Source organism: Polyodon spathula, chromosome 18 (genome assembly GCF_017654505.1).
Source record: "Polyodon spathula isolate WHYD16114869_AA chromosome 18, ASM1765450v1, whole genome shotgun sequence".
NCBI lineage: Eukaryota > Metazoa > Chordata > Actinopteri > Acipenseriformes > Polyodontidae > Polyodon > Polyodon spathula.
In genome coordinates, this window is record NC_054551.1 from 6,875,131 (window position 1) to 6,900,936 (window position 25,806).

Consider the following 25,806-nt stretch of genomic DNA (forward strand, 5'->3'; position numbering starts at 1 on the left):
ATAATAATAATAATAATAATAATAATACCCAGCAACATTCTCATTTTGATATTGAGACAAAATTAGATCTGGTAGCCAGGTTATCCTGACTTCCAGGTTATTGAAAAGTGACGGTATATTAAATCTCTTTCAGCCAAAACTCTTAAATGTTTTCCAGGTAGAGCATTTATATTTCATTTCATTATACTCATTTGAACGGCATTTGAGAGAGCCCATTCATACCGTGAATTGATACAGTGCCTGCTTCTATAAAGGATCTCATGTTCAGTGGCGTGGGGTATATTCAAAGAAATGTTGATTCAATCCAGATTCCCAGACTGTCTCCTTTCTAGTTTCACTTCAAAGCATAACGAGAAGACATACTGTCCTGCAGAAAACAAATCTATGCCTTTTACCTAATTGAATGCATGAAACAGGAATATTACTTTACCAGTATGCAAAGTAATATACATTTTTTTAAAAATCAGTCTTTAGCTAAACTGAAAGTTTACACAGAACTATCAGGCCTATGAAATTCGCTATCCAGTAGGCTTGGAATATATTTTATATGCCATGGGTTTCAAATCTGAAAACTGATGCTGTCTGTGTAGCCTGTGAGCACTGTGTAAAACTTTGTAATGAATCTTCTTTAAGTTCGAAATGTATACGTACTTGGGAGCAGAGTGGGAAGATTTTTTATTTATTTATTTTTTGCAACACCCCACCAAACTTTGGAAGTAAGTAGCCAAAAAGTAACCAAATTGTGTTTTTTAAACCAGGCAAAAACAGCCAAAAAACAGTACTTGCATTTAAAACTTCAATATATACTGTATTACACCGTGTAACAATGTTTTTTTTTTGGGGGGGGGGGGTTCCTGGGTAGTAAGTGTTATTTCCTAATTGCTTATGCCTCAAAAGTATAGAAAATGGCTATTATTCCCCACAAACTTTGCTTTTGTGACCAGGACAGTGATATTTAGAAATTTACCTATTTTCCAGAACGTTCCAGATAGATTCAGTGCTGAGTAAACTTGGAGTAACTTCTAGAACTTTCCAGTAATATAAATAGTAGTATAAATACAGGGGCCTTAAGCCCACCAGTTCAGTTTAGTTCCAGCTGTCTAAGTGGATACATATCTGCATTTTTCTGAGATGGCATCAAGAGGCTGCAAGCATCCGGCAGACGCATTTTGCTATGTCTGCGGCCAATTTATCAAGATAAGAGCGAAAAAGTACTCTGTGGAAGCATCTGCTAAGATGTGAGGCCTACAAGGCATATTTCAGCATGCCTGTCGGGGATCAAGACAAATCCTGGGCACCTCATTTCATCTGCGAGCACTGCAGAAAACCTCTGGAAGGTAAGATGGACAATTGTTGCTCGGAATTTTATGTTATAAAATTTGTTAAAATTTTTTAAATTGTAAAAGTTTTTAATTTTAAAATGTTTTACAATTTTCAATGTTATTGAAAAATATATTATATATGAAAAATGTTGCGAGAATCTCTTACACATTGGTCATGGGTGAAATAAATGTATTTTTGTAGGATGGTACAGAGGGGAAAAGAGAGCCATGAAGTTTGCTATCCCAAGAATTTGGCGGGAACCCACTGACCACTCAAGCAACTGCTACTTCTGCATGGTGGACCCTTCCAAACGTCGGACTGGCAAGAATGCACCTGCTATCACGTATCCAGACCTTCCTTCATCCATCGCCCCGGTGCCACACTGCCATGAGCTCCCCGTACCCACTCCTCCGGAGAGAGAGCAGCCGTCTTTAGAAGAGAGCAGCAAGTCAGAGAGCGAGGAAGATGTTGTAGATCCAGGTGACAATTTCAGAGGTGGAGCTGAGGAGAGAAACCCATACTACCCCAACCAAAAAGACCTCAACGACTTGATTAGAGATCTTGGTCTCACCAAGTCCAATGCTGAGCTTTTGACGTCTAGGATCAAGCAGTGGAACTTGTTGGATGAAAGTGTGCAAGTCGCAGATCAGAGGAAGTGTCACCAACCTTTTTCCAGCTTCTTCACCCGTCAAGATGGGCTCTGCTTCTGCCACAATGTGACCAGTCTGTTCGAGGCAACCGGAATCGCCTGTAACCAGAATGAGTGGCGCCTCTTCATTGACAGCTCATCCAGGAGCCTCAAAACCGTGCTGCTCCATAATGGTAACAAGTACCCGTCTCTTCCCCTGGCTCACTCGGTGCACCTCAAAGAGGATTACAACAGCATCAAGACCTTGCTGGACACCTTGAAGTATGATGAGTATGGCTGGGAGGTCATAGGAGACTTCAAAATGGTGGCATTCCTGATGGGTCTCCAAGGTGGTTTTACCAAGTTTCCCTGCTATCTTTGCCTTTGGGACAGCAGGGACACCAAGGCGCACTACCACAGGCAGGACTGGTCACAGTGGACCGAGTTCTCTGTGGGGAGGAACAACGTCAAGTGGGAGCCACTGGTGGACCCCCGGAAGGTGCTGATGCCACCACTGCACATCAAACTGGGCCTTATGAAACAATTTGTCAGAGCTCTAGATAAGGAGTCGACAGCATTCAAGTACCTTCAAGACTTCTTCCCAAAGCTGTCTGAGGCAAAGGTCAAAGCTGGTGTCTTCGTCGGACCACAGATAAAGAAGATCCTGGAGTGCAATGAATTCCCCAAGAAGCTCACTAGTAAGGAGAAAGCGGCTTGGAACAGCTTTGTCGCAGTGGTTCGGGGCTTCCTGGGCAATCACAAGGCCAAAAACTATGTGGAGCTGGTTGAGAAGAACTATGGCACAATAGGCTGTAGGATGTCTCTCAAAGTCCATATCCTTGATGCTCATCTTGATAAATTCAAGGAGAACATGGGAGCGTACTCGGAGGAGCAAGGCGAGCGCTTCCACCAGGATTTACTGGACTTTGAACGCTGCTACCAAGGACAGTACAATGAGAACATGATGGGAGACGACATTTGGGGGCTGATTCGTGAACGTGATTTACAGTATAATCGTAAATCTCGAAAAACTACTCACTTCTAAATCTTTTGTAGTCATTTTTGTATTACTTTAGTATAAATACATGTTAATTTGGATTCATATGTTGTTTCTTTCTGACTTTATGTGAACGAAAAGACACAAATTCGCCCGTTTTCTCATTGGAAATAGGTAAAAAAAATATCACTGTCCTGGTCACAAAAGCAAAGTTTGTGGGGAATAATAGACATTTTCTATACTTTTGAGACATAAGCAATTAGGAAATAACACTTACTACCCAGGAACAAAAATTGTGTTACATAATGTTATCAAAGCATAAGTGAGGGCTACATAGTTATAAACAAAAAAAAAACAAGAAGACAGAGAAGTAACTTTTTTTATTTATATGCTTTGCTTATTTTATTTTTTTCCAAAAACACGTCTCACGATTTACAGCACAAGCACCGCCGTTTCTTATCTGATGAGATCAAATGCGGTCGGGCCAGAATAATAAGTAATAATAGCAAAAAATGAAAAATGTAAATTTTAATAACGTAAAATTGTATTTCTCCTTTCACAATTAAATGTGAACCATGGGTCAAAAGCATGTGTGTGAAGAGTTGTGTGATTTATCATATTTATTGGATGCTGAGCTCCAGAACAGTGATATGGGGAGGGCTTGATATATATAGGGCATTGTGCTGACAACCTCATAATAAGTACAGCAGTTGTAACCATTCATCAGTTTCTTTAATTTTCATTCAATTAACCAGCTGCTTCCACTATTGAATGACATGCTTTCATCCAGTAACATCATTTGATCCAGAAGTCACTGCTCAGGTGAAATGGCCCAGGAAGTGCTAGTGTTACAGATGTCCTGCAAGCAAGACATGGAAACTGAGAACTTCCTTTAACCTAGTGTGTTAACAAATTGTATTATTGTAACTGCATATTTGAGACATGTTGCAGCTAATAGAAGTCCAAAACAGGTAAGGTTTATGGATTTTAGACACTGTTCGTTTTAAAATATTTTTAAGAGTGGCTCTTTAATAGTCCTTGGTACAAGGTAGTGTTTGTGGAGCTCAGTAAGCAACTTAACAAGGGTGGTGTGTGGGTGGCAGCGAAGAGTTGTTTTGCACTTGAAAATCATAAAAAAAAAATGTAGGAAGGTGAGTCACTTTCATTTATGTATTTGTTTATTAATTTAAGTATAGTATGATGGAGTGAACAGGCATCTTCATAGACGCTGTTATTTATTGATTTTTTTTTTTTTTTTTTTGTAGCACTTGATTGCCAGCTGTGACAATACCATTAGGCTCAGTGCATTATGCCGCTGCTGCTTTTGCTTCAGTGCACGCAATGAAAAGTATGAAGTACCTTATCCCCATCTCCCCCAGCAGATGGGTAGTGTGAATTGAAGGAGTAAAACAGGCAGCAAAAATAAAAAAAGATACAAAACTGGCTACAACTTCACAAATACAACTATGGCCAAGAAGTTTTGCATCACATTATAAAATGAACACATTTTGCTTTATAAATTCGAATGATACCTGCTCAATAATGTTACATTAACATATTGAATTTCACAGCGCTTTGTAGTTTTCCATTTACAGTGCTTCTTTTGGGAAAAGCTGTGAATCTACATTAAAATACAATAATATCTTAAACTTTTTAATTATGTGATTAAGTTACTGTTTAACTCTCACATTATGCATGATACAATCCCAGTTTACATACATATACCACAATGAGCACCTGTCAGGACGCCTGCTTTGCACAAATGCACTTTAGGATTGGCTCGATATCAACATCAAACTGTATGTTTGAACATGTACAGTATTGTAGTTTTTCTTTGAGGGCATCTAGTGGGCAAGAATGGGAAGTGTTAATAAAGTATACCAGTGCTTTTGGCGTGTGAGTGTAGGAGCACTCAGCTTTGTGTTACCAGTTAGTGAAATAGTTCTCTCAAGCGCACTTCCAAATACCCTGTCTGCCCATTCGTCGATATTCTGGCAAAACAATCAACATTATAGGATATTGGTACTCTTGAGGTTCCTGCAAATGGACCTGGGGTTTGGAGTGTTTGATAAGCCAAAGATAAAAGATAACCAGGGCAAACTGCTTTGCGATCACCAACTATGTCACTAAAATATTGCCGTCTTGTTGTACTGTATCTGGAAATCATATTTGCCAATGACAGCACACTGCACAGCAGATAAGCTGTGCAATGAAAGGTGGGATCAAATCAATTACAGGCTTCATGCACTGACAGCAGAGGCATTAATATGTTGATCTGGGTTGTAATTTCTGACAAGATATTTGTCAGCTTTGGGGGGGGGGTGCAGACAACCATGGCTGTTACAAAACTGTACATCCCAGGAGGGGGGAGCTTCAGCAATGTTGATTTCTTTGTGTGTGCGTATAAACATCTCATTAGAGCAACTGGAATAGGTACTGAGGGTATAATATAACAGTCCTATTAGTGGGCGGTAAGAACAGCTGATACATTTAATTACCTGCACTGACATGGCTTCAGGGATGTGTTACCATTGTTCTGGTTGCCTGTTATCAATCCCTGAGACTGTTACCACACTGTTCTGTTTATTGTCACGGTTATCAGCAGGGTAACTGTGACTGTCTGCTCTTGACAGTCACGGCTCCTTGCTCCCAAATCCTGTTTTTATTTTCCTTATTCAGGGGCTGCGGTAGGAAATGTAACAAAACTAGGGAGTCTACAATTTTAAAATTGTAATGACAAACAGGGCCCTGTTTGTATGGTACTTTATTGTCCCCTTTTTGTTCTTCACAAATAGTTTTTATGAATGAAATTTATGAAACTAAAAAGGAAGAACATTGACAGACGTTGATTTCCAGCTTTGTTAATAGGGCCCTACTGTACATCTCATCCTTTTTAGGGGATGTTTTCTTGTTTGGAGGCTTCTATAACACCTGTGATGATTATAACTTCTGAACACTGGATTGAACTGAGAATTTGTATACAGATTTTTTATAACAAACTGTTCCCCCACCTTCTATCTGTTGATAGATCTATGAACCATTGGTGGGTTCTGCTGTGTTAGGCTAACACCCTTCTGCTGTAGGCAGCTTTACCTGAATGTCATTGTTCATGTTTAGAAAATTAATATTTGTCCAGTTTGCTGCATTGGGCCGACAGCACATGGCAGCATGTGTTAATTTGATTGATGAAAGGAGTTAAATATGATTTGATTTTGAAAAGGAGAGCCAGGGGTTTTCAAGTGAAGACTCGTTCCTCCGGAGGTGCTCGGGGCTTATGGCTACTGATTGCTGCCGGGTGGCTGAGTGTTTCTTTTATAATCAGATTGCTTTTTTTATGTAAATGTCTAAACCACAACTAAACCATCTGCAGAGAAATGGAACATGTCTGACAGCATATGTTACATGTATGTAACCTCCAGCTTCAGACAACTAAAAAAGCTATGAGTTTTAAGTAGCCTCTTACAGGATTTAGAAAATGTGGAATCATCTGTGCATTTGCACAGGCCAAATACATTGCCGATAATAAAACATATATGGCTCAGTATGGGGTAGGACTTTATCAATACAAGATATATGCAGCTGCTCCCAAAGCAGGGGCTGGGGGTGCGGATGTATACTCTACAGGGTTCTGGACCAAGCACTATCTAACCTGGAGTGTCTATCATCATGAGGTGCTGTACACATCTGTCTTAATAGGTTAAATTGTTTTCAGATGAATGGCACAGTGTGCCTTACACTGAGACATGTAATCCCCTGGATGATTTGTCCTGGTCAGTGCAGCCATTTGAAAGCAATGCGTAGAAGGGGCATACACATTTTAGTTATAAATGCTCTTTTACAAAAATCGCTTCATTACAAATTCCAAGTGAAATGCAATTCTCCTTGACTTATCTTCCATAGCAGTTTATTCTGAAATAAGTAAAGGTATTTTTGCCATTGGCTTTATGAAATAAAAAAAGGGGTCTTGTTGGATTAATAAAATAATTCTCCAGTGACATGTTGTTTGGCGTCTGTTGGGACTGGGGAAGGGCCCCACCTCAGTTTTTTAGCTGGGGCAGGAGTGTGGCACACATGGGTCACGTACACAATGCCAGTGAGGTCCAAGTATCAATAAGTCGGTGAAGTGCCAGAGCTGGAATCCTGACCCAGAGATGATGTCTCCTGGCCCTTTGCTATAACCAGTGTTGGGTTTTTATTTACAGGGATTCTCCAGCTGAACTGTGTTCAGTAACAGATTCTAAGAAGGTGCAGCCTGTCTTGAGAAAGCTCTGACCTTGTTCTTTCATGTTTTGAAGAAAAATGTACTCTGTGTTCTTTTAGAGGTGCACTAGCTTAAGCTGAGGGTCCTCAGATTACTCATGTCTTCCACGTTCATGTCTGGTGATTGAAGGCGCCATATCCCTCTCTGTGGAAGCAATGTATAGCCAGAAGCTGCTTTAGCATTGTGGATTGATGATTCGTAAAGGACGAGATGTTTGTTCAACACAGGAAGCCGGCTTTTTCCCACTCAGAATTGAATGTCTTTTGATGATCTCTGCTTGCTTTCACACAACACATCAGTGCATGACGAATTGATTTAAAAACAAGCTAATTAGTCCATTAGTCATTGTTTGCAAGGCAGCGAAGTATCACACCGCAAAGAACAAAGATTGGGTATTGTAATTCCTTGTTTCTGTTAACTTTTGCTAAAACCTTGACTCCCGTTGCATTTCCAGGATGCCAGACCTGTATGTTTTAAAATTAAGTTTTTTAACCCCCTTTTTTTTTTTTTTTTAGATTGAGTTAACTTTTTGGTAGGAAAATGGAATGCAATTCAGAATTATTTTTTAAATTGGATAATGTTAGCATCTCAATTGAAATGCTGCATCCTCTGGGGCTATCGCATCTAAAACCGTTCAGTTTCTTTAGAACTAAATCCTCTTCTCACATAGAAAAAGTAATTTCATTAACTCGTTCAGAAGTCACAGCATGCCAAAGGACAGGGTTGTACATAACTAAAGGAAGAAGGCTGGCAGAAACAGCATGCCTATCCCTTGATGGGATTGACATAATACGTCCTGCATTTCTTACTCACAGGGACCAGTTCTCATTTTTCATACAATACATGAATTAAATATTTTCTGTCTGCAATAAAAAGGTTAATATATTTCTTTGTTCATCTTCAGATAATAACAACCTGCTATTTTAAGAATCTACTTATTCACGTCTTCTCCCTTTTTTTTTTAATATCTTTGGCCAATTTAATCTAATATTTTCGATTCAGCTGACACTAATGTAGAATGAAACGGTTTTAATCTTGTTTTATTATTATTTTAAGCTAATAGGCATCTTGTGCTAATATTTTATTCTTGGTAAAAGAAAAACAAGTTTATTGACGCCAAGGGACCATTTTTATAATAAGAACAGCTGCCATTTCTATTCTGTTGGTTGCTACAATGTGGACTGGCATCCCCTCCAGTGTGTCTTGCACCCTTTGTCTGCTGGGTTAGGCTCCGGCTCACCACACCCCATCTATAGGATTAAGCGGTTACAGATACTGGATGGATGGATGATTGTTAAAATGTTTTAAGAATATTTAAATTCCTCATACTATTTGCTGAATTTACCAAAAATTGGGACTGACCAAGTACTTTCACTGTAGGCTTCAGAGCAATATTAATTCTTCATGACAGGAAGCATTACTTGATACTCCGTCTATCAAAGATGATAGGAAGATATACTGCGGTCTCTACCGTCATGTTCATGTGTTTTTGCAGGCACGCAGTGGCGGGATGAGCAGGAGAGAGAACTGAAGGATGCCCTGAGGGGAGTGGACCCTGCAATCCCCTTGGTGTTCGTCAGCGGGAACCATGACATCGGCAACACGCCCACGCCGGAGACCATCTCACAATATTGCCGCAGCTGGGGAGACGACTACTTCAGTTTCTGGGTGGGGGGCATTCTCTTCCTGGTCCTCAACTCCCAGCTGTTCTTTGATGGCTCAGCCTGCCCTGATCAGAGGGACGCCCACGAAGCCTGGCTCTCTGAGCAGCTGGACTCTGCCCAGCACAGGGCCTGTCGGCATGTTGTGGTGTTCCAGCACATCCCCATCTTCCTGAGCTCCCCTGAGGAGGACAACAACTACTTCAGTCTGGAGAAGACCTTCCGCCTGCAGCTGCTCGAGCGCTTCCATAAAGCAGGTAGGGCTTCCCAGTCCAAGGGGTGTGGCACCAAGAGGGCCATCATTAGGGTCCGGTTCAATCTTGTATGAGAGGGCCTCTTTCAGCCCTGATTCCAGCGCACTCTTGTATCCTGTGCTGTGGTTGGCTGTGAGTTTTTATTCCACTACAGTGTCCTTCTTCCGATTACACTCGGTCACATAAGCTAACATCAAAGTACATTAGACTCACTTATCATGAAGCCTGATCTGTTATCCAAAGCCCACACTATTTTAATGAAATACTGTCTCTTATACAAACCTGTTACCAATTTGTGATTAAATACAAGTATAAACGCAAATACTAAGCAGGCATTTTTAGTATGGTACATATCCGTACAACAAATCATGCCTAATTTGAACCCTCTATAACGACACACCACTGGGAAGTTTGGATTGCATCATCTTAAAATACATTTGCTAGGATTATGTTCTGAGCAGTTCCACCGCGTATATTTTTTTATTTGTTTGTTTTGTTTTGAATAACTTCAATATGTTTTGGCGTGCAGAGGTTTTTTTTTTTTTTTTTTTTTTTTGCTTGCTGAATGGACACTTTCTTTTGAGTATATCTTTAAAATACATGTTGTTAAAGTTAAAGAAATGATCATTTCTGAGAAGTGGTGACCTATGCTAGGGTTGGTTCAGGCACAAAGGGTATCAAAGCTGTCTGGTGAACACTGTGCACTATAATTTCAGATTTTTGTTGATGGAGAGGAGGGAAAAATGTTTTATGTTGGACGTTTCCTTGGCACTAACTTTTGCTGTTTTGATTAAAGCAATCAAAACAACAGCTTGTTGAAAAAGAAATTATATATATATAGATACACACACACACAATGCCGAGAAAAGTTTGTGAACTCCAATGATAATTATGGAAATTCCATAGTTTTACCATGATAGCCTTCTTGAATCAAAACCTTCTTTTCTTAAATATCCAATACGGTTTATGTTAATCAATTCCATGTCTTTTGAAACAAAGTGATGTATGAATTAGACAAACAATGAGTAATTAAGATTTGGGGTATGTGAAAAGGTAAGTGAACCCTTGGTTTTATCAGCTCAATTAAGGGGATAATTAGAATCAGGTTTTTAAATAATTAGGTAGATCTTCAGGGGTGAGTTTGGGAGGCCCCACCCTATATAAAGATCAGAAACTTTGAGTTTGGGCTTCACCATACAGGTGTGTGGAAACACGTCATGCTACGATCAAAAGAAATCTCTGAGATCCTCAGAAAAACAGTTATTGATGGTCATCAGTCTAGAAAGGGTTACAAAACCATTTCTAAGGATTTGGGGCTCCACCAATCCATTGTCAGACAAACTGAGAAAGTTCAAGACCACATTCACTCTACCCAGGAGCTGTTGTCCTACTAAAATCTCTCGAAGAACAAACAGGAAAATCACCAAGGAAGTCACAAAGAACCACAGAGTAACATCCAAGGATCTGCAGGCCACTCTCGCCTTGGCCAAAGTAAGTGTTCATCAACTATCAGAAAAAGAATCAAGAATGGTGTTCATGGAAGGATAGCCAGGAGGAAACCACTGCTCTCTAAAATGAAGTTTGCCAAAGAGTACATAGATGATCCACAAGACTTCTGGAACAATGTTCTCTGGACAGAGGAGTCAAAGATAGAACTTTTTGGCCTCAATGAGAAACGTTATGTTTGGCGAAAACCAAACACTGTATGCGAACAGAAGAACCTCATTCCAACTGTCAAGCATGGTGGTGGGAGTGTGATGGTCTGGGGCTGCTTTGCTGCCTCAGGACCTGGACAGCTTGCCATCATTGACAAAACAATGAATTCTGCATTGTAAACCCCAACCCCAACCCCTAAACCCCATAAAAATGTTGTGACAGGACCTGAAGCGAGCTGTCCATGCAAGGAAGCCCTCAAATGTCACCGAGTTGAAGCAGTTCTGTAAGGAGGAATGGGCCAAAATTCCTCAAAACCGATGTGAGAGACTGACCAACAGTTACAGGAAACGCTTAGTTGAAGTCATTGCTGTTCAAGGGGGTGCCGCCAGTTACTGAATCTAAAGGTTCACATACTTTGTCACAAATGAATATTGAATGTTGAATCATTTGTGGATAAATAAATGTTGAAAAAGTATTATGTTTTTGTATCCATTTGTTTAATCAGGTTGGCTGTATCTATTATTAGGACTTAGATTAAGATCTAATAACATTTAGATTTGAAATATGTGAAAAAACAAATAATTATAGGAAAAATCTTTGGTAGCAAAAATGTGTTTTTGTGGATGAGGAAAAAAGTTGCAAGAAATAGAAATACAATTATTTATTTCAGCAATTAGCTTGATTTTTGTTTCATCACTCCACAATACATTTTACCAGAACTCTTATCCATAATTCAAATGCCGTTTGAATTATGCCTAACCATTTTATACTCTCAGAATGTTCATCTACAATCCAGCATTTTCTAGACTTTTCTAGAATTCGGTTCTGCATTTCATATTGAAATTCCTAGCGCCTTGTAGACAGTATAATATTATTGCATTTGATTAATAAAGTCAGCCATATACCTACTCTTAACAACACTTTTCATAAGCACCATAACAGGTGCCAGGGTGTTCAAATGCGGTCCAATCTGACCCCCTGTTGTGAATTTCTTACTGCTGTCTTTCACTAGCTTCCTGGTTAAATTCATTGCTACTGTATTCCAGAAAGCCATGTGAGGCTGTCACCATTGAGCCACTTGTCTTCGCCAGCTGCACTGTTTTATAATGCAGAGCAGTGGTTCTCAAACTTTTGGGCCATGCCCCCCATCCTCTTGTCTGTCGTACTTGACACCCCCGCCCCCCGCCCCCCAAAACATGCGCCCACACACACACACATATGTACATATACTGGTACAAATGAAATGCAACATGCCTGTGACTTCTCTGTATGTTACTGCTGTTTTTTTTTTTTGCACGAGCCAGTTAATAAACAACATGTATTCCCAGATGGCAGCGGACTTCATCCAAAAATACACAAGCTTAAAAGGCACCAGTCAGTTGCACAGCGCCATCTACAAACTCTGACATGCCTGGAGGTGTCAGCAGAGTAAGATTTGTTTTCAGTTAATATGTACCGTGAAACGGGAAATATTGGCTGGTATTAAATTCGGCGGATTTGCTACCTTGGGGGAATTTTTTCACTTGACATGTTCACAAAAAAAGTCACAGTTTTGCATTCACACTTTAATTCCAAAAACATTTAAATAAATGTTTACTTAAATATGTCTGCTAAAACAGTATTTACAGTAACTCGTTATAGCATCTACAATGTAACTGCAACAACTCGGAGAACAACAAAGAAGACCACCTAATCAGTTACAGTATTTATCATTCTTATATGGCTCTTAATTTTAAGGTACCGGTAAACTTTTACGATAAGCATTTGCTATCTCTGTTTTAAAACGTAGCTATGGTTCACAACATAACACAGTACTACCATCCAATAATTGTAGGGCAGTATTGCCATGTGTGAAATCTTTAACAGTAAAGCCGAAACAAAAATACTTTTATTTGCTTCAAAATCATTTGAAACTGGTTAATAGACTAGCAAGCACTATGAAAATCAGCTCAGTTTTATATGATACAAAACAAATGTATTTTAACATTTTGTTTTGTTTCTGGACTTAGCAATACCTGCACAATGCCTGCAGTGATATCAACAACGTTTTGACAATAACAATCAAACATTTTGTTACAGGCTTTCAACATGTCTGACCACAAACAGTTGTGTCTGTTACCTAATTAAACCCTTGTAAAAAAAAAAAAAATAATAATAATGCTTAACATAAAACAGAAGAGTCTACAATAGCAGACACAGTTTACACTGCCTCTGGTTTTCTGATCGCATCATCAATTCAATTTTTTTTAAATTCATTGATGGAAATGTCTGGTCTACTTTCAGTGTTTTCAAGCAAATTGGCTTCATCACTTTGATATCTGACACATTATTTCCCTTGTCCAGCACTTGCTGTGTATACCAGTCTGACCAAGTACTGAACAAGTACTGAGTGCAACCCTCTGATTGGTGGAAGTATTATTGGCGATCCAATCAAAACAGCCAATAAAGTACAAATAAATTATCCACCCTTTACACAGTATAGCCTAGTTTAGGATGTGTATGTAATTAAAAAATAAATAAATAAATAAATAAATTCCTGAACCTTTTAATGATTCCCCCCCATCACCAGGATACAGTGAGCACCCCCTTAGGGGTGAGTGCCCCCCCTCCCGTTTGAGAACCACTGTAGAGCACAGTTGGGACTGATCAAAGGAGGACTGGCATTAAGCAGTGTAGATAGGCCCTGAAAGGACTTCCTATGATTTGTATGACAGTTTGAGACTACATGTATTCATTAATAGTTTTCTCAAGTTTCTCAGTCATTTTTACTGAATGTGCTGAGAATTACAGATGCTCACTTTTTCACCAGAGGAGACGATGTAACAATAGGAAAACGTGTGGAAACAAGTGCAGAATCAGATGCAAATTATTAGTAGAGGAATATTATAATTAACAGTCTAAAAATGATCAGGAAATTGCTGGGAATTTAACTGCTCCTTCCTGCAACTAAATGTTCTAACTTTATATCATGAAATTATTTTATTCTTCTCAGAAGTTTTGCCTTTGCTTTCAAATAGAGTATTAGGTGTCTTTCTGAGATAATTGTGGTGATCCGTTCAGCACAGCTTCAAATTGTGAACCCAAGCTATGCTGTTTTTTCGTATTGAACCAATATTTGAAGGTTCAAGGTAGCTAAAAAGATAACTAGCAAGATCATATAATTTATCGCCTATTGTGGGACGCATCACAATTATCACTTTGACTCACAACTGCTGTATTTAATTGCTATTCAAATCAAATCTGCAAGCAAAGCACCATTGATCGTTTGTAACAAAGCATGACAGCACAATAGCTGCTTTACCTTTATTTTCATTAAAAAGTGACAACAGGGAACACTGGCACACCAACAATGTTGTGAGCGCTTTCTCAAACTGATATAATGGAGTAGTAGCCTTCTTTAAGTGAATACAGTACCTTGAAACTGGAATAAGACAAGAAAGAGAGACTTCCCTCAGTCTAAGGTAATCTGAATGGTGCATACAATGCTGTTAGGTTAGTAAACATACTTCACTTCCCACACCAGAAAACATTTGAGATACCTTTGTAGTTGGAGGGCTATGTAAAAACTTCAAATGACCTTTGGTAACAAACTTAATATGCAACGGTGGTGGGTAATTCACTGACACAGGAGACAGACACATGTACTTGAAAACACCACACAGGTGCCCAATTTTATTTTCAAGTTATGGTTTTTCTTTTTAGCCCGCAGAGGGCGCTGTTGTCCATGGTCTGCTTACCAACTATGGTAAATAGAACCATGGGAATACCAAAAGAGGGTAAACCGTTCAGAGTGCAGGTGCACTTACAGGTGCTCCAGAATAATCAAAAACAGAAGGAAAAAGGAAAATAAAACGGTAATAAAACTACAAATAAAAGGTGCTGAACTCGGCAGAGTTATCCCGGTCGTCGCTACCCGCACGACCCGGATCTCCAACCTACTCTAGCGGCTCCCTTAGCCTCCTATATACAATATTTCGGGGGTCTGCCCAAGGTTTCTCCACTGTCTCAATCTTTCTCCCGGCTGGTTCTCGGTCCTGGACCAGCGCTTCCACACACTCCGCGCGTCTAAAAGGGCAGACCTGAGGAAACAGTAGAGCGTTATCTTATAGGGCTAACAATCTCCCCAAGACCCGCCTCCCAGCCACTCAGAGAGAGGGAAAGCCCATGCACCCCCTTTCTCACCTCCCCGTGTCACTGCCATGACTCACAGGCGGGTATTGGACGAGTGCTGCCCTCTTCCTGCAGCACTATGAACACGCCAGCAGAGTCAGCACAGACCTCCCCCTGCTACAGCAATCTAATATGACAGTCACTTTCTAGTTTGATAGAGACCAAACTCTTTGAAATATTTACAAAACAGATTATATGAATCATTTAGATGTATGGGTATTTTACAATAATAATTAAATTTATAAAAACTGCCATTGTCATTGACTCCCCACCTTATTATGGTTGCCATATTGCAGCCTTGGTTTTTGCATAAGAGTACAGGCGCTTTATGATTCCCTCAGTAAAGTTCAACAGACTGCAGCAAGTGCATTTGACTCCATTGTGTTTTGAATTGAACCTTCCTGCCGTGACTATCTCTGGTTCTGGAATAATACCAGGTGATTAATCATCTTCAATGTTTATAGCTACTGCTTTGCTCTGGCTTTTTGCCATGCCACACAACCATTTATTGCTAACAAGCCGTACTTGCGAAATGTAGAATTTATGCTAACCTTGACGACCTACTGTACTTAGACAGAGAATTATCTAACCACTGTTTTTTTTTTTTTTTTTTTTTTTTTTTTTTTAATGTTTTTTTGTGTATTTTATTTTAGAGAAAGTCAGAGAAACAAATGTGTGCTGTCTGTGCACAAGTCATTTTGTAACAGCCTTTCCCCTGCTTTTTGTGTAGGTCTGTGTTGTTGCTGAATGCTAACAGCTTCAAGCATTGAGGTACAGTGCTCTAAACAGAGAACACTGCCTGTTAACTAACATTAGCATTAGTCAGTGCAGCTTCTGTATAATTTTGTAATCTTCCACAATGCAGACAAAGAGCTTAAAAACAGTACATTTTGGGACAATTTCACTGCTACCCAAATCACTGTAGAGGCTAAGGTTCTGTTCATTGTGACCTGTAAGGTAACCTTGAGAGCTGGGAAGGCATACTGTGTATCCAATTGTTCCATTTTCTCTGCTGCAATTTAAGTAGAAAATTCAGTTTATGCTCATATGCTTTATTGGTTATTTTACCCCCCTGCTACAAAAAACAAAAGTGCTGGTTTCCATGACAACAAAGAGCCTAGTTTTATAAATGCATTTTCCTGGGGATCCTTTCTTTTATTCAGTAATAAAATATTGTCAAAGTAGCATAAATAAATAGTTATCAAGGCATGGCAGATACACAGATGGGAGGCGACGTCAATTATGCCGGCCTTAAATGATCAACTTCAGCAACTGTGCCTCTGTGTAAAAGGCTTTCTCCCTGAGCCCTCAGTATAGAGAGTGAAAAGCAAGGAAGGAGGCAGGTAATATACTTGGACGTATCCTAAGTGAGAAAAGGCTTTCATTTTTTTTTTTTTTTTTCTACTTGGCCAAAGTGCTGTGTCTGTTTGTGTGCGCACATGTTTTTTTCCCCCCTGCTTTTTGGGACAGTTGTAAAGAGATGTTGTATTGAATCCTGTCGGAATGCCCTCATTCAGAATAGTATGGGTTGATTCAAACTGAAAGTGCAGCAAATGTTGTTTTCTGTTCTACACCAAGAAGTAGAATAGTGCACAGTATAAGATGTAGTACATGGATTAACAACTCTGCAGTTTCAGAAATACTACTGACACTTTGCTTGTTTTCCAGTATTCTGCAGCATTTTAGCAGTGACATGCCCTGTGCTTCATTACAGTATTTATGATACAGCAGCTGCTCGTGCAATATTGAATTTAATCATCTTTGTTTGCCAACACTGAGCTGACACTGCATGTATTTGTGACTTTAACCATGCATCTTTGAAATCACATAATAAAAAAATATTTTGACGTAATAGAAGGTGCCTGCAATTAATTGCTATAAACAAACAGATGTGCTACAGTACATGGTGATATGGCAACATTACAAAGTGACCTTGCCTTTATTGTTAAAGGGCAGCTCGGATTAATCTTACAATATTAGCACTACTGTACACATAGTTGTGTGTTATATATCAGCAAAGTAAAAAAAAAAAAGATACTTCATTCTTGAACTAACTCATTGAGTCTTGCAACTAATTAGAAGTGGGACCTAAGGGAGTAAGTAATGATATCCCCAGGCCAGTTAATTAATGGTCATAATGAACACATATAATGATGGCATTTGTATTGTTCAGTGTTTAATAAATTAGACAAATTTAATGCGTTCAGAGCATCTGTTTAAACAAAAAAAACCTTGTCTGTTTCAGTAACAGTGGGCAACACTGAAAATGTGGCCTGACAAAAGCAAGTAAACAACAATGACTATGATGAGAAGTCTGTAAATCAGGGCTTTTCCTTCATTAAAATTCTATAATTCAGATCTATCTCATTACATGCCATTTCTACTGACAAAGCAACAAGTTTAATTGAGGGATAACAATAAAAGGTAATTTGGACGCAGGGCCAAGGCGATTATTCCTTTGGGAGTCAACACAAATATTTAAAACAGCACTTCTGTTTTGGGTAGTCTTTAGGACTTTGGGACACATGTTTTGAGGTCCGGTTCACATACCAGTTTCAAACAAGAAATAAATAACTCTTTCTCTGACGAAGGTCTTGTGACCGAAACGTTACCTTCTATTTTCTTTTAAAGAATAAAAAAAAAAAAAAAAAAAAGTGAGATTTGGTAAAATACAGTGTGCGAAAGTGTTCTATTTCTCATTCTGATATGCGCTCTTCTACACACATCGGGAGTGCAGATGTTTCATTTATTTTGAGCTACTTAATTTAATGACATCGATAAAGACTTAAAAACATACCATTTTGGCGTCACACGCTTTTTCGATAAAAAAATTATCAACTATCACGCGAGAATAGGCTCTCTGTCACACACTCGGGAAGTGCAGATTTTCAATATTAACCCTTGGAGCTACTTAGTTTAATGTGACCAATAGATGATCGAATTTTGCAGTGAGATACGTGCCGTTCATAACCTAGTTCACGGCTTGACGATCTGCCCCAAAGGTGTCAACAGGAGATTTGTGGTGCAGCCACTGAAACTGCTTTTAGGGAATCTGATGATGTCGAGTGCACAGGAGGGTAAACTATTAAAAAAGTGATCCCTCTGGAATCATATTTTAGTAAAACTAATATATTGTGGTACACAACAGCTTACCCTTTCCATGAGGATTGTTCGTAAGAAAAAATGCAATGACAAACTACCTGAAAACAGGTCTATTACTTACTGTCTGTCACGATTGCAGAACAACTTGGAGCCTCTCTTGCGTAGCCTGGAGCTGTTACAGAGCTAATGCACAGCAATGCCAGGTTACAGTAAAACACAAACCACTGCTCAGTGTTCTCCTATTAAATATTAACACTGGAAACAGAGTGTTCCTGCTTCAGAAGGAACCAGCTTTTTTCCACAGTTTCTTTTATAAAGTCACGCTTGAAATGTTACTCATTTCTGCAAAGGAGGCATAGCCAAGATCCTGGGTATGAAGGCCACATAGTCACTGGATCGACGGGTGTTTCACGTTTGTTTTGTTTATGTTCGCTGGCTGTGCATGGAGGATATACAGTCAGATATATGAGTAGTGTAACTGGGAGTAGCATAGGCATGTGTTTCATGTTTGTATAATGCTCAAGTATAACAACTGTATAACAACTTATCGCAATACCTGCTGATCAGCAGTGGAAGATTTTTTTATTCTCCTGGGCCAGAAATGCCATTCATTTTCCTTCAGTATTTTTAGTGTTTGTCAGGCTGCCCTTTCGAATTTAATTCATTGGGGGTTCTGTTACAGGGAATCGATGGCACAGTATAATCAATAGTAATTCTTTTTTTTTTTTTTTTTTTTTTTTTTGTCTTGCTTGTCAGTTGTGGATTTTCAGACCATTGAAATCCTGTATACGTTTCTGTAGGGCTTGTTTTTAAATGTTTGCTTTTCGTGGTTTATAACTTTCAGTTTTCAGACGTCATATACTTTAGCTAACCAAAAATCTGTGCTTTTAATTTCCGTACGTTCTGAAAAGTGAATTGGCCCATTCTTTTATCACAGTATGGTCCCCATTTTTTCAGCCTTTCTGTAAGAGTGTCTCTTGCCAGCTCTGCTAATTATAGGGCACCAGGGCTGCATCAGTCAAACTGCACTATACATGTAAGAGAGAGCTCTGTATTTAACCTGAATGGAGAGGTATTTTAAACAGTAGTAATTCTTGATTGCACCAGCCCTCAAGCTGCGTGTCTATTTGGTAGATGAGGAGAGTACGGGGGTTCTGATCTTGCTAAATTCTAACAACTCTGTCTGAGCTCAATCCCCATTGGATTTACAAAGCGTTTCCAAGCCCCTGTCAATGGTTCCTGATATGAAGACAGTATAACAACTTTGTATGTGATCTCCATGAACTACAGTAGCCTGGATTTCTTATTCCATGTGGACTGCCTGGAGGAAGATGCTGTGTAGACATTCAGCCATTAGGGATAGCCAGAACAGCTCCTCATACCTTTTTAAAAGGATTGGAAAGTTATGTAGCCGCCACTGCCACAGCCTTCTATTGAATAGCTAAGCTGTCTCACAAGGCTAGGCCTATGCAAGAGCAGTTGGCACGGACCTGCTTGGGACCTATTGCTTTGGAAATAGTAATAAACAAATGCATTTCCCAATCAAAAATAATCAGCTTTACTCAAACTGTTGAGATACAGAATACTGGAAGATCTTTCCACATTTGTCTGAAGAGTATGGCAGCACACTGTGGAAATGGCTTTCTGCATAAAATCCTATTGAAATCAAACATGTACCAACTGAGGGCTGATAAGGTGGTCGAAAGTTACTTTCAGGTAGTATTGGCCATACCAGCCATGCTATTCCAGAGATAGTCCATATGCTGTTTTAAACCATCTGCATTTCTTGACATTGTTGATTCTTTTGTTTTTCTGCAACTTACTTCCCTTCTGGGTCTCGCTGGAAATACAACTTTTTGTCTCTTCTATATTTCAATTTCCTTAGCGTAGAGTTCTGCCCTTTGATTGATCGTGCTTATGGCTACGCTTGTGTTTGATAATTCTTAATTATCACATACTTTGCTTTTATCTAGAATGGAAATATCAGTCACTACAACAAACCTGTATCAAATTTCAAGTAAAATTACGGAGCATAATAAAAAAGATGCTGGTTTAACTTTTGGGTGCTGTTTAATAATATTGCACAAGATTAATGCTTGATGGTGTAGGTAAGTAAGATAGCCTGCTGGGGTTTTAAAAAATTTGAACATTACCTAAAATTCTTTGGAAACTTTTATTTGCCCCAGTCCACTGATGCCAATCATATTTGTTTTTAAGATTTTTTTTTTTTTTTTTATAAATTTAAATGTGTGTTTTAATGTCAACACTTTTTAAACACTACCCATATCTTCACACACAGACACACTTGGGAGTCAAAGGGCATCCCTTACAAAATGAAACTGTTTCGAAGCCAGTGGGCTTTGCGAGTCACTGCAGGCGTTCATGTGAGTGAAAATGACACATGACATACTGCAGTTAAAGCAGTGCTCCTGCCTGTGGCAATGCAAGACGCTCAGTGACTGGCAGGGAATTCTCCACTGAAATCAATGCGATACTACACCATTCAATCTGTCCTTTGAAGGAACCATGCTTTGGTTTGTTTTCAAAGCATGGTTCCTTCAAAGACTCCCCCACACCCTATGACTATGTTCCACAATATTTTCATTTGTACACTATACTACAGTTAGATCCTTGGTGCCTGTGTACCACATATAGATTAGTCTCCTGTACAGTTATGCATATTCTGCAGTTCATTCACAAACCCCAAGCTGTTACAGCTCCGGAAGCAAAGCAAAAACATTTAAATACGTATAGATGGAAAGTCAAGTTGTATTACTTACATAACGTAAAACCATCAGAAAGGAGCTGTGGGTTGAAGTTAAGGACTGGAGTGCTTCTTAATTGTACATGCTGAAGGAGTGAGAGGCTTTTAATGAATTAATGTTCTTGTTTAACATCCACATGGGTGATTACAAGGGCACAGAGCCACACTTGCATAATAAAAATGTACAGGATCATTAAAACCGCCTGCATGCATAATTACAGTGTATTCCTTAACAATGTCTTTTATGTTACAAGTTTGTTAAAAATAAATAAATAAAATATAGATTTTCTGTAGTTGGACTGAATAATTATTTTATTTTATTATCATTTACTTATTTTGACCTGCCTGTGATATTATGTTTCGGGAACGGGGAGTAGGGTAGTAGTTCATCCAAACTTAATTATTCTTATTATTTTTTACTTATTTTTTACTTAAACTGTTTTAATTCATTACAATTCTTACTTTTGATAGACCAAACATTCTTCTCCTCCCCTTAATTACTGTGCAGTGTTGCTTGTCTGAGAGTTGGGCTGGGGTGGAGAATGAAATATCTTAAATGCCATATTACTTCAATTTGACTCGGCTGCTTTTATTTTAAGTTGATCGAAATGACTGCGGCGCTTAAGAGGGCGGCCTTTATACGAGGGCGATCTTTATTAATAATACTACGATTTTTGAATGCTGCAATATTTCATTACATGATTTATTTCATTTTCGAAGTATCGCGGTTGCTTATTTTCTGTAATACGGTAGCTTACCTGTATGTAGCAGCGTGTGTGGCTAACCTACTTTGACTACAGTACATTTATTGGTGATGGTTACCTAGAGCCTATTAGGTGGGAGTTGCAAGATCAGGGGAGTACTGTACTTGTGAACCGGGAGTGAGTATTGGTTGTTAAGGGGCAGGACAATGCTGGTGTGGCAGTCAAATCCAAGAGTGTAACGTAGATGTTTTTCTCCACCAAAAATAACCTCAGAATGTCAGTTTGATTTCTGTAAAAACTACAATATATCCATGTGGCAAAGTGGTAATTAGTCAAGCAGGTGTGTAGCAGGGGCAGTGCTGGTGCAGTAATCCCCATAAACAAACAGACAACAAAGTACGGGTGAAATGGTTTGTTTTTAATGGTTTTATAATCCAATGGTCTGATGACCAGTCAGTAAACAATAACGAGCTTGCAAAACACAACAACGTTTATTGCATGGTAGTGAGTGCTCTCAGTGCTTGTGGTGAAGTGTTGTCCGGGTTTATTGCTGGCCTATAGCGACAGCTCCGGGACGTGTTAGCCATCTATAAACACACAAGTAACAGTTATAGACAAGATAAACAAAACAAACACTCACGATTATTTATTTTGCGCACTGCAAGGGTCCTTCCAGGTTAGGTTATGTAACCAAAGCAAAGGAAAAGATTACAGATTCTCCGGCCCCTTTATGCTGTTACGCATGACCCCTTGGCAAACAATTGCAGCTGCTTTTATTGCTTACAGCTGCTACCTCGTTTACCCGCCAGGTCAGTACGTTCCTGCAGTGGAGTCTCGCCTTCATCCAGGCTGACCGACTTCCTGACCCTGGAGGTGAACTGTCAGGCCAGTTCATTTCAGGACTTTCCCTTTCGTTATTTTGTGCCCTTACAGGTTGGGAGGGAGATTTACAACCAGAACTCATATTTCCGTCACAATCATATTATTTCTATCTCGCTGTAACTTGCTCAGGGCTGGTGCTAGGATCCACTGGGCCCTGGTGCAAGAGTGTGAAATAGACACCCCCCCCCCCCCAAAATAAAAATAAAAATAAAAAAAAATAGTGCTCAAATGTTGTTTATTTTCCATACGAGAAGGAGGTTGGCAGTTCCACTGCCATGCTATATTTCCATCTGCTGTTGTCGGACCACTTTTAAACCATTTGGTAAAACCGTACCACTTTTTTTTTTTTTTTTTTTTTTTAGCATTTTCTGCTTCTTTTGGGGAAAATCTATCTGTCTTTTCTGCTCTTTTCACTTTGAACAACCCGACTTTTGTTCTAATGGCATATTCGATATACCGTACGTTATGTACTTATTACCACAACTGTGGAAAAGCTAGCTTACTTCTGAGCACTTTTATTTTCATTTTTTTACCAGGCAAGTCTGTTATGGAAAATGGGGGTGCGAAGTAGGAATTCGCACAAAGAATTAGAGATGGCTGATAGGCCTATGTATTAATTGTTTTCCAGAAGTATTTGTGGCTATATACCTTGCTAGTAAACTGTTTGTTATAATCTTTATAAACAGCAGCTGTTAAAGAAATGCAACTATTAAAGTGTCACGCTGAGTCCCGCCTACGTAGCTGTGATTGGATAACATGTGTTTTGACTGACAGTACAACTTTGCCACAGTTTATGTTTGAACCACCAGGAGTTTTTGGTTCTTGTTTTTCAATAATGGACTTTGAAAAAAAAAAAAAAGAATAATTGGTATGGGCAAAGATATTGTAGAATCTGTTTGTTATAGGCCACAGCAGGGGCTGGGCCCGGGTGCAGTCACATCCTTCGCTCCCCCCCTGATGCTGGCCCTGAACTTGCTTGTTTGTAATTTCTCTGCAAGAGAAACCGAAACTAAATCTTCTCCTAGATAGTAAGTACATTGTTTTTATTTGTACAAGAATTACAATTTAACTAAAAACAAAACAAAACCACCTATAAGAACTTCAAAAGGACTGCTGTTCTGTACGTAGTTTTATCTTGCATTTTCTTTTAGAACTGTACTACCATAAAATAAAATGTGTTTACTATGTGTTTGTGTACATTAGTTTGTAATTTACGTGCCAGATTGAGGCTCCTGTCTCTTCGGGGGTGTTACATGTACATAGTCAGTGTTGCGCGTTTATTTGTTTTCTGTGTGTGTTTCTTTTAGTAGGAGGAGAAAAAAACACCATAATGTTTCTTTATTGATAGCGGCGTTTATTCAAGGGTGGCCTCTATTATAAAGCTGATATATGACTGTGGCGTCAATACGAGGACGTCTTTAATTCAAGTGCGGCGCCAAATTGAAGTTATACGGTATACTACAATCATTATGATCCTCCCCCTCAGAATTGCTATATAATCCGCATTAGAACATGTTTCCATCATTCGGGCACAAAAGCTAACCTGTTCTATTTTTTTATTTGAATAAAACAGAAAATAAAATGGAGGTAACTTCACGTGGTGGTAGGTGCTTTGTTAATATATAGCCCTCAATGTTGTGGCAAGTGTGGAGAAATCTGACTCGTTACACGATGCAGTCCAGTCTTGAGTGGTGGGAGCCCCTGTCCAATTGTATTTAACGGTTTTATACCCGCTGTGAGGTTCTGGTCCCCTTCCGTGTGCGCCTGTAGTGTGCCGGGTGGGTCGTTAATGTTAACTCAAGCCTGACGTGTAATGGCTTTACAGTCTATTGAGTCGAGAGTCTGATTAAATATTAATAGAACATAATTGATAAATGTCTTGTTGTGCAGGCTGTCTACTTGCTGTATTCCCTAAAGCCTGCGTAATAATCTTACTGGAACATTGCAGATGAAAGAACTCATTAACAATGCACCTATTTAATGTTCTCTCCCACAGTTAAGCTCTGTAATAATGATTCTGGGGCTGGAGAGGACTGCTAGTGCAGTGTCTCGTCAATCTTTGTCAATTTTTTTTTTTTAAATGTACAGCGAAAAACATGAGAAATGTAATTCTAAAAAAAAAAAAAATTACTTAATCAAGTTTTTAATAGCTGATACTGTAATTTGTTTTTAATTTATGTTTGCCTATTTTAAATTGCATATTTTGAAGCGTCATCCCGAGAATGTGTTGCCAAAATTCAGAAGTGCAGTGAGAATGAGCTTACTGATTGTTGAGGAAAGCTATTTCACTAAGATAATTGACTGAACCCAGCTCGCCACGGAGAATGTCCTGAGAGACATTAAAGTATAAAGTATAAGAATCAGACTGCTGCAGTATAACCTACTCATTGATTCCCATGTAAATCACCAGTGCTAAGATGCACAAGGCCAGGGTTTTAAAGGACCAGAGGCTGCTTATTGACATGTTTATCTTATCAGGTTGAAAAATTAAATTAGAAGGAGCCCAGAAGGCAAAAGTTAATATACTGAAATGAGTTATTACTTGTAAGAGTGTTGAGAGAACAGGCACCGGGGAGCTTTCAAATGCAAACACCTCAAAATGAAGGTTAAACAGTACACATTTGCAGTCAATCTGTACTAAATCATCTTGGTACCTCAATTATCCAAGTGCATTTAATAAATTGCACAAAAATAATAGGCGAAATTTACCTTTTAATGATTATTTTGGCATTTTGATACTGTCCTGAATTATTAATTATCTGCAAGATTGCACTCAGCGATTCCACTGCCTTTTGAACGTTTATTTGCTTTATCTGATCATGCTTTTGCGTGAAAAGACTAAAACAGAGTAATGCAGTAACTTGTACAGAGTGACATGTTACAGCATAGCCCTGCGATGTGGTGTTCAGGGGCAATACGGAGACAGTCGGAAAGGCAGATGAAATTACTTTGGGAGCAATTCCCCTGTTGATTAATTACCATGGGTATACAGTACTGTGAATAAAAACACAGCTGAGAGTGAACAACAATATGTAGTACACAACAGTAAGTCAAGATGTGCAAACAAAAGCTTCAAAAAGAGCTCCAAATGAACACTTTGTAGACCTCCAGTCTCTTAATGTGGAGGGTTGTGTAACAGCTCACAGGAGACAACACTATTAGAGGAAACATCAAAACTTCAGTAAGTGAAAAAACGTGAAAAACAAAAAAAAAAACGTATTAATGCGCCATTGAGAGAGTTCGGAGACAGATGTAATATTTAAAAACATGCTTTTTTTTAAAGTAAATAAACGTATACCTTTAAAGTGGTAATTACTTAGTATCATAAGCACGTAGCTCTGAAATTACATTACTGGAACCAGAATTATATTTCCAAGCAGAAAATTGAAATCAAGCACACGGAT

The 25,806-nt window shown here is 39.0% G+C and overlaps 1 protein-coding gene across 4 annotated transcripts in view; it reads left to right on the forward strand.

Annotated features, from left to right (window-relative positions):
* The window catches only part of cpped1 (calcineurin-like phosphoesterase domain containing 1), a 45,534-nt gene that overhangs the window by 14,654 nt on the left and 5,074 nt on the right, over positions 1–25,806 (forward strand). For 3 of the 4 annotated variants that reach the window (XR_005951912.1, XM_041277822.1, XM_041277820.1), the window contains exon 3: positions 8,705–9,127. The exons of the other annotated variant lie outside the window; for it this stretch is intronic. Coding sequence is in view for 2 of the 3 variants with exons in the window: in XM_041277822.1 (XP_041133756.1) it covers positions 8,705–9,127 (423 nt within the window). In the remaining variant the exon portion in view is untranslated. The remainder of the gene's footprint in view (positions 1–8,704; positions 9,128–25,806) is intronic. 4 annotated transcript variants of the gene reach the window in all.